At 43.3% G+C, this 10,000-nt stretch overlaps 1 protein-coding gene across 1 annotated transcript in view; it reads right to left on the reverse strand.

Annotated features, from left to right (window-relative positions):
- Window positions 1-10,000, reverse strand: part of plcg2 (phospholipase C, gamma 2) — a 32,981-nt gene that overhangs the window by 10,944 nt on the left and 12,037 nt on the right. The window contains exons 10-20 of the mRNA XM_080504828.1: window positions 9,040-9,112; window positions 8,332-8,433; window positions 8,118-8,236; window positions 7,949-8,034; window positions 7,214-7,331; window positions 6,292-6,460; window positions 6,092-6,187; window positions 4,663-4,740; window positions 4,026-4,198; window positions 2,044-2,244; window positions 788-910 (exon numbers count right to left, since the gene is read on the reverse strand). Coding sequence (XP_080360954.1) covers window positions 788-910; window positions 2,044-2,244; window positions 4,026-4,198; window positions 4,663-4,740; window positions 6,092-6,187; window positions 6,292-6,460; window positions 7,214-7,331; window positions 7,949-8,034; window positions 8,118-8,236; window positions 8,332-8,433; window positions 9,040-9,112 — 1,338 coding nt within the window. The remainder of the gene's footprint in view (window positions 1-787; window positions 911-2,043; window positions 2,245-4,025; window positions 4,199-4,662; window positions 4,741-6,091; window positions 6,188-6,291; window positions 6,461-7,213; window positions 7,332-7,948; window positions 8,035-8,117; window positions 8,237-8,331; window positions 8,434-9,039; window positions 9,113-10,000) is intronic.

Consider the following 10,000-nt stretch of genomic DNA (forward strand, 5'->3'; position numbering starts at 1 on the left):
GCAGGAGGTCAAAGGTCAAATATGAACCAGCAGGAGGTCAAAGGTCAACTATGGCCCAGCAGGAGGTCAAAGGTCAAATATGGCCCAGCAGGAGGTCAAAGGTCAAATATGGCCCAGCAGGAGGCCAAAGGTCAAATATGAACCAGCAGGAGGTCAAAGGTCAAATATGGCCCAGCAGGAGGTCAAAGGTCAAATATGGACCAGCAGGAGGTCAAAGGTCAAATATGGCCCAGCAGGAGGTCAAAGGTTAAACATGAACCAGCAGGAGGTCAAAGGTTAAATATGGCCCAGCAGGAGGTCAAAGGTTAAATATGAACCAGCAGGAGGTCAAAGGTTAAATATGAACCAACAGGAGGTCAAAGGTCAAATATGGCCCAGCAGGAGGTCAAAGGTTAAATATGGCCCAGCAGGAGGTCAAAGGTTAAACATGGCCCAGCAGGAGGTCAAAGGTTAAATATGGACCAGCAGGAGGTCAAAGGTTAAATATGGACCAGCAGGAGGTCAAAGGTCAAATATGGCCCAGCAGGAGGTCAAATGTCAAATATGGCCCAGCAGGAGGTCAAAGGTTAAACATGGACCAGCAGGAGGTCAAAGGTTAAATATGAACCAGTGGGAGGTCAAAGGTTAAATATGGACCAGCAGGAGGTCAAAGGTTAAATATGGCCCAGCAGGAGGTCAAAGGTTAAATATGAACCCGCAGGAGGTCAAAGGTTAAATATGGCCCAGCAGGAGGTCAAAGGTCATGCAGTAGTTGTGCTCCCGGTAGTTTCGAGGGTGTAGTTTGTACCTGAAGGTGATGGCGAAGGAGTCGGGTTCTCCGTCTCTCTGGCGGATGAGGAAGGCTCCGTCTCGAGGGATCCTCATCAGGTAGTCGGTGGCCTGGCCGCGGCTCAGGTTCCTGTAGAACCACCTGGGGGCCACGCCTCACTAGTTAATCCTGCACATTTAACGCTGCTCCACTTAAAAAAAACATCCACCCAACAAACTTCCTCCACCTTTTCATTCACTCTGGAATCACCTCAATCTTCACACTGAAACATTTTCACTGTGTTGTTTATTCTAGTACTTTAGGAATCCAGGTGGTGAACTTTAATGGTTCATCTTAATAATGTTACTGATTTTACACGTTTGCGGAAAAATACATAAGTAAGGAAAAATAACAAAATGTGTGTGTGTGTGTGTGTGTGTGTGTGTATTTTTATTGTTTTTATTATACTACACAATTATATTTTTATTTGATTCTGTGTTGTTAATTAATTAATTATTAATTTATTTTATATGCTAATTATTTTTTACTTATTTATTGAGTGTGTGTGTATTTTTATTGGTTTTATTATACTACACAATTGTATTTTTATTTTATTCCCTGTTGTTAATTAATTAATTCTTGATTTTATTTTATATTCTAATTATTATTTATTTATTTATTTAGTGTACGTGTGTGTGTGTGTATTTTTATTGTTTTTATTATACTACACAATTAGATTTTTATTTTATTGTGTTGTTAATTAATTAATTAATTATTTTATATTCTGTTTAATTTTTATTTATTTAGTGTGTGTGTGTGTGTGTGTGTGTGTGTGTGTGTGTGTGTGTGTGTGTGTGTGTGTGTGTGTGTATTTCGATTGTTTTTATTATACTACACAATTTGATTTGTACTTTATTGTGTTGTTAATTAATTAATTATTTATTTTAAATTTATTTATCTGGTGTGTTTGTGTGTATTTTTGTTGTTTTTATTATACTACAGAATTTTATTTTTATTTTATTCTGTGTTGTTAATTAAATAATTTTTTTTTACATTTTATGTTCTAATAATTTTTTATTTATTTATTTATTGTATGTGTATGTGTGTGTGTGTGTGTGTGTGTGTGTTTTTATTGTTTTTATTATACTACACAATTTGATTTTCATTTTATTCTGTGTTGTTAATTAAATAATTAATTATTCTTGTATATTATTTTATATTCTAATTATTTTTTTATTTAGTGTGTGTGTGTGTGTGTGTGTGTGTGTGTGTGTGTGTGTGTGTGTGTGCCGGACCCTTGGTTCAGGTGGGCCTCCGGTCGGGGGATGGGCTTGGTGAGTCTCAGCTCAAAGTCCTGGCAGCGCAGCGGCGTCTCCTGGTAGAAGAGGATCAGAGCCTCCAGGCTGGGGAAGTGCAGGTTGGGCGTCAGGTAGAAGAAGGAGGCTCCGCCCTCACTGCCCGACCGGATCCGGCAGTGCTGGACTCTCCCGCTGCGCCTGAAGGCACCACACCGGGTCACATGACGGTCAAAGGTTAAATATGAACCAGTGGGAGGTCAAAGGTTAAATATGAACCAGCAGGAGGTCAAAGGTTAAATATGAACCAGCAGGAAGTCAAAGGTTAAATATGAACCAGCAGGAGGTCAAAGGTTAAATATCAACCAGCAGGAGGTCAAAGGTTAAATATGGACTAGCAGGAGGTCAAAGGTTAAATATGAAAAAGCAGGAGGTCAAAGGTTTAATATGAACCAGCAGGAGGTCAAAGGTTAAATATGAACCAGTGGGAGGTCAAAGGTTAAATATGGACTAGCAGGAGGTCAAAGGTTAAATATGAAAAAGCAGGAGGTCAAAGGTTAAATATGAAAAAGCAGGAGGTCAAAGGTTAAATATGAACCAGCGGGAGGTCAAAGGTTAAATATGGACTAGCGGGAGGTCAAAGGTTAAATATGGACTAGCAGGAGGTCAAAGGTTAAATATGAACCAGCGGAAGGTCAAAGGTTAAATATGAACCAGTGGGAGGTCAAAGGTTAAATATGGACTAGCAGGAGGTCAAAGGTTTAATATGAACCAGCAGGAGGTCAAAGGTTAAATATGAAAAAGCAGGAGGTCAAAGGTTAAATATGAACCAGTGGGAGGTCAAAGGTTAAATATGGACTAGCAGGAGGTCAAAGGTTAAATATGAAAAAGCAGGAGGTCAAAGGTTAAATATGAAAAAGCAGGAGGTCAAAGGTTAAATATGAACCAGCGGGAGGTCAAAGGTTAAATATGGACTAGCGGGAGGTCAAAGGTTAAATATGGACTAGCAGGAGGTCAAAGGTTAAATATGAACCAGCGGAAGGTCAAAGGTTAAATATGAACCAGTGGGAGGTCAAAGGTTAAATATGGACTAGCAGGAGGTCAAATGTTAAATATGAACCAGCGGGAGGTCAAAGGTTAAATATGAACGAGCGGGAGGTCAAAGGTTAAATATGAACCAGCGGGAGGTCAAAGGTTAAATATGGACCAGCAGGAGGTCAAAGGTTAAATATCAACCAGCAGGAGGTCACAGGTTAAATATGAACCAGCGGGAGGTCAAAGGTTAAATATGAACCAGTGGGAGGTCAAAGGTTAAATATGGACTAGCAGGAGGTCAAAGGTTAAATATGAAAAAGCAGGAGGTCAAAGGTTAAATATCAACCAGCGGGAGGTCAAAGGTTAAATATGGACTAGCAGGAGGTCAAAGGTTAAATATGAAAAAGCAGGAGGTCAAAGGTTAAATATGAACCAGCTGGAGGTCAAAGGTTAAATATGAACCAGCAGGAGGTCAAAGGTTAAATATGAACCAGCAGGAGGTCAAAGGTTAAATATGAACCAGCAGGAGGTCAAAGGTTAAATATGAACCAGCTGGAGGTCAAAGGTTAAATATGAAAAAGCAAGAGGTCAAAGGTTAAATATGAACCAGCAGGAGGTCAAAGGTTAAATATGAACCAGCAGGAGGTCAAAGGTTAAATATGAACCAGTGGGAGGTCAAAGGTTAAATATGGACTAGCAGGAGGTCAAAGGTTAAATATGAAAAAGCAGGAGGTCAAAGGTTAAATATGAACCAGCAGGAGGTCAAAGGTTAAATATCAACCAGCGGGAGGTCAAAGGTTAAATATGGCCCAGCAGGAGGTCAAAGGTTAAATATGAACCAGCAGGAGGTCAAAGGTTAAATATGGCCCAGCAGGAGGTCAAAGGTTAAATATGGCCCAGCAGGAGGTCAAAGGTTAAATATGGACCCCCCCCCGGCGGCTGGTTACCAGAAGGACAGGCTGAAGTCGTCCTGGTTCCTCTCGCTCCTCCTCACCAGGAAGGTTCCGTCCAGACCGCCGGCCTCAGAGCAGTGGTTCTGGATCAGACGCTCCGCCTCCAGACGCCCGTCCTTCATCCCGCCGTGGAACCACGACTCTGAGCAGTGCTGCTCACTCTGCTGCTGCACACACACACACACACACACACACACACACACACACACACACACACACACACACACACACACACACACACACACACACACACACACACAATGAAAACCTTCATGTAATCTAATTTCTTCAGAGTAACGAAGCGACACTGAGACCCGATGAGAGAAATCAGTGCTGTCAAACCTAGCATCAGCATTAGCCTCACAGCCGCGCTGTCAGGCCGTAAACAACAACAACAACAACAACAACAACAGGACATATCGCCGCGTCTTGCACCAGAAGGTTTAATTAAAATTGTCTCTATGTTCAGACTGAAGTCATTTTCCGTCGTGACTGTTTGGAAAATACTGACATTTCCCTCACGTAGACTCCGCTCGGCGCCGCGACAAAGAAAACCTTTGAAGTTTAAGTGTAAAGGTCATCGTGGAACTACTTTACCAGTCAAAGCACCAAAATGAAAAGTTTTATTTACGATCTCCTCGTCTTCCTGGTCCTCCTCAGCGTAGTACAGCTTGCCGTCACAGATCACGCAGTAGTGTCGCTTCCACCGCTGCAAAGACACACAAAACCCTTTGATCTCACCACCAGTGGAAAAGACAAAGCTATCAGACGAAGTACAAAAACTCCTAAAAAAAACCCAGCAAAAATAAAATCTACAAGAACAAGTGACCACAGGAAGTACACAAAACAAAACCAAGCTGCTCCAAAATAATGCATCAAGTACAAAATGCAAAACAACAAACAAAACTACCAAAATGACCAGAAAAAACACACAACTGCCACAAGATACAAACCAAATAAATAAACGAAACTACAACAAATAAAACGAAGCAGAAGTAGATACAAGACAAAGCAAATAAAGACATAATTATACAACATAAAGACACAGAACAACTAAAAAGAAAAGACATCAAAACTAAAAGATGATAACAAAACAAGCAGATAAGACAAAATGTTTAAAACGAGAAAAGACAAAAACTATACAAAGTGGAGACAAAACAATTTAAAAAAAGACATAAAATATGCAAAAAGATGCAAAACAACCAAATAAAGACACTGAGAGATGGAAAAATGAAGTGAAGAAACAGAACTACAACAAAAAGAGACACAATTGTCAAAACAATCGTCGAACTCGACAAGAAAACAAGACTTGACAAGAAAAACACAAAACTGGGGAGAAATATTGTTCCTCTCGTGAAAAAAAACAAAGAAATAAAGACACAAAGCAAATAAAAAAGACATAAAAAGATGACAAAATACTAGAAAATGACGACAACAAAAAGAGTGAACGAGACAAGAGAAACTGAACTGGAGCGAAAACCAAACGATACAACAACACAGAAAACGAATACATTGTTACATAATACAATACAATACATCTCCCTTTTCACCTGGTACCAGGACAGTACCTGGTATCAGGACAGTTCCCAGTCCACCAGAGACTGTCCCCAGGACAATACATGGTACCAGGACAGTACCTGACAGTACTACCTGGTACCAGAACAGTCCCTGACAGTACTACCTGGTACCAGGACAGTACCTGCTACCAGGACAGAGCCTGGTACCAGGACAGTACCTGGTACCAGAACAGTCCCTGACAGTACTACCTGGTACCAGGACAGTACCTGCTACCAGGACAGAGCCAGGTACCAGGACAGTACCTGCTACCAGGACAGTACCTGGTACCAGAACAGTCCCTGACAGTACTACCTGGTACCAGGACAGTAGCTGGTACCAGAACAGTCCCTGACCGTACTACCTGGTACCAGGACAGTACCTGGTACCAGGACAGTCCCCGACAGTACTAGAGTCCAGTCGGCCCGAAGAGGACCTGGTGTAAACGTGTAGTCCTGCAGGACCAATCAGAGTCTCCAGGTGTGGGGTTGTGGGCGTGGCCCTACCTGGTCCACGGGGTCCCATATGTCCAGGTCCCCCTGCTTCTGGCCCTTCCTGAAGTCCTTGGTGGTCCCGTCCCCGTCCACGTTCAGCTTCTTGTGCTGCTCCAGGGACACAAACAGACCCGGGTCATGGACCGCCCTCTGTCCCCCTCACCCTGAAGCCCCGCCCCCTGAGGCCCCGCCCCCCCCGTGGAGTTGCGTACCTTGAGGATGATCTTGCCCTTCAGCTGGGTGGGGGACGGCAGCTGCTCCGCCTGCTGGTCCACGGCGTCCATCAGCAGCTTGTCCCCGAACACGTCCCTGAAGATCCGGGACATCTGGCGCTGCTGCTCCAGGGGACAGTGCTCCTCGATGGACAGGATGAGCGGGAAGCTGGGCAACACGGGCAACATGGGCAACGTGAGCAACGTGGGCAACGTGAGCAACGTGAGCAACGTGAGCAACGTGAGCAACGGCAACAGAGCAACGTGTTTCCTACGTGTTTAAACAAGACGAGGTGAAGACCCGTCAGCCCGTCTGCAACATGGACTGGTAAACAACAAAGTAACAAAACAACCACAAAGAAACAGGAAGTGAAGAAAGTAACAGAGTAACAAGATAAAAGGCTGAGCAGGAAACAACATGATGACCAAACCGAGAAAGACGCATGAAGCCAGTTAAACCAGCCAGTTGAACCAGTTGTTACAAAACCAGTTCTGACCAGCCAGTTAAACAAGTGAAACTAGTTAAACCAGTTAAACTAGTTAAATGAGTTAAACCAGCTAAACCAGTGAAACCAGTGAAACTAGTTAAACCAGCTAAACCAGTGACACCCCTTAAACCAGCGCAACCAGTTAGACCAGTGGAACCAGTGACACCAATTAAACTAGTTAAACTAGTGAAACCAGTTAGACCAGTGGAACCAGTGGAACCAGTGGAACCAGTGAAACCAGTGACACCAGTTAAACCAGTGGAACCAGTGAATCCAGTTAAACTAGTGAAACCAGTGGAACCAGTGAAACCAGTTAAACTAGTGAAACCAGTTAGACCAGTGGAACCAGTGGAACCAGTGAAACCAGTGACACCAGTTGAACCAGTGGAACCAGTGGAACCAGTGGAACCAGTGAAACCAGTGGAGGCTCTTACTCTGAGGCGACGAAGGCGTGTTGGTTTATGGCTTTAACGACGTCTTCAAACTTGATCTTGGTTGTTCGAGTCCAACCGTGTGTGATGATGGGCTCCCCGGGGCCCTCCCAGCAGTCCACTGCACCACAACACACAACGTTACACAATACAACACAACAGTACACAACACAACGTTACACAATGTTACACAACATGACACCACACAACACAACACAACGTTACACAACATAACACCACACGACACGACACAACACAATGCAACACAACACAACACAATACAACATTACACAACAAAACACAAAGTTACACAACACAACACAGTGCAACACAACCCAATGCAACACAACGTTACACAACACAACGCAACACAACACAACGTTACACAACAAAACACAATACAACATTACACAACAAAACACAAAGTTACACAACACAACACAGTGCAACACAACACAATGCAACACAACACAATGTTACACAACACAACACAATGCAACACAACACAACACAACGTTACACAACACAACACAACACAATGTTAATTCACGTTGATGTAAATGAACAAGTGAAGATAAAAGACAAAGTAACTCCAGACACAAAACGACAACAAAAAGACAGGGAACTATAAACCCGAAACAAAACAAGCAAACAAAACAAACAACCCAAACGAAATGCTGAAAACGGGAAAAGACAACAACAAGCACAACACAACGTTTCCCTCGGTGTGTCACTAACGTTCCACACAGCGGCAGCCGAGGCGGAGGCAGCGGACGTAGGCCTCGGTGGACGACTCGCTGCGGAGCTGGTCACCGGTCAGGTAGCTGCAACAGGAAGCAGCACGTCAGGGTGTGTGTGTGTGTGTGTGTGTGTGTGTGTGTGTGTGTGTGTGTGTGTGTGTGCTGACGTGTTGTGGGAGGAGCTGATCCAGTAGTGGGACAGAGGGTTGTTCATGTCCAGGTTGTTGATCAGGGAGAACTTGTCGTCCCACACCGAGTTCTCCTTGGAGAACAGGAAAGACAGGAACTGAGGAGGAGACACACGGAGGAGAGGATTTAAAGGCTTTGATCTCCAAGCTCCTCCCCCTCCTCCTCCTCCTCCGGCGGCGGCGGCGGCGGCACCTCGCTGACGGTGAACTCGGGGTCGTTGGTCTTCCTCATGGTGTCGTCGATGAAGGTGGTCATCAGCTCTCGGACCTGGTTCAGGTCGCTGGCCCACGACTCCTGAGGAGCAGCGGATCAGTACAAGTCCTCCACAATCGAACCCCCCCACCCCCCCCACCCCCCCAAAAAAACAACCTAGAGCTACACTCGGTAGAGCGCAGACCTTCACCAACACCACATTTTGCTTGTAGAACCGATTTAGCGTCACTAGCATGTTAGCTCATATGTCAGGTAGCTACATCCCTTTGAAGCACTGAGCGTCTCCTTTGATCTCCTCCATCAGGAGCCTCTCATCCACTCTGCACGTGATAGTTCTTATAGTTTTTTTTCGATTTATTTCGGAAACGATCAGTCGTTTAAGTCTTAGAACGTAATGTGTTAACGCGACTCTTTGAAACAGTACTACTGCCATACTGCCTCACAACGACAAGAAGAAAACTGCAAGTTTATCAAGAAATAAAAATCTAGAACCCAAAAGTTTCAACCGAAACTTCTCAAAGAGAGAAAGAAGAAGACGTGACTAAAAAGAGAAAAAATAACCACAAAGATCCAGATTGTCATGTGAGGATATTAGTATTAGTACAGTACTAGTACTAGTACATTACTAGTATTAGAACAGCCTGCATCTTTATCCTTTATTAATAAATCATTAAGTGTTTCTTCTACCTGTTGGTGGTAGATGAGGAACCTCTGGAAGTCGTGCAGCAGAACCGCTGAAGCGTCCGGTTTATCTGTGTTACTGCGGAGAAAAGTCTCTGTATTAATACACGTAACGTAGAATATCTGAGTACAAAGTGATATCCGTGAGAAACACTCCGCCTCAACCAAAAATACCACAAAAAAAACAATGAAGGAACAAAAAAAAACTGCAAAAAAAACCTCAAAACTACAGACAAACTCACTTCAAACAGGCACAACTACAAAAACACAAAATATGAGTACAAAGAGAAATAAAAGGCAAAAAAAACAAACAACGAACACAAAGTAAAGACAGGAATACAAAACAATTTTAAAAAGACAGAAAACCACTGAAAGGCACAAAACGACGATAAAGACAAACTACAGAAATACTAAATATCACAGAGACATTAAGGTCATAAAGAGACGGAAAAACACAAAACTGCAGATGAAAACTGACGCAAAGAGACGAAAATGATAAATATCACTACAGAGATGCACAATAACTACGAACAAGTAAACGTTCAACCAGCAGGAAATAAAAACCACGAAAAAAAAAGAGATATATGAGACAAAGAGATAAAAGCAACTTCAGCGAAACACAAAGACCACAAAACAACAACAACAACAAGAAAAGCACACGGAACAATAAAGACACACAAAAACAAACAAAAAACAAAATGACAAAGACAAACAGACACAATGAAGTAAAAAAACACAAAGAAAACTGAAAGAAACAAAAACTGAAATAAATAGAAGGAGACATGGAGTGATGAGGAGGAGGAGGAGGAGGGGGAAGAAGAAGAGGAGGAGGAAGAGGAGGAGGAGGAGGAGGGGGAAGAAGAGGAGGAGGAGGAGGAGGGGGAAGAAGAGGAGGAGGAGGAGGAGGAGGAAGAAGAGGAGGAGGAGGGGAAGAAGAGGAGGAGGAGGAGGAGGAGGAGGAAGAGGA

This window comes from Blennius ocellaris, assembly GCF_963422515.1.
Source record: "Blennius ocellaris genome assembly, chromosome: 11".
Lineage (NCBI taxonomy): Eukaryota > Metazoa > Chordata > Actinopteri > Blenniiformes > Blenniidae > Blennius > Blennius ocellaris.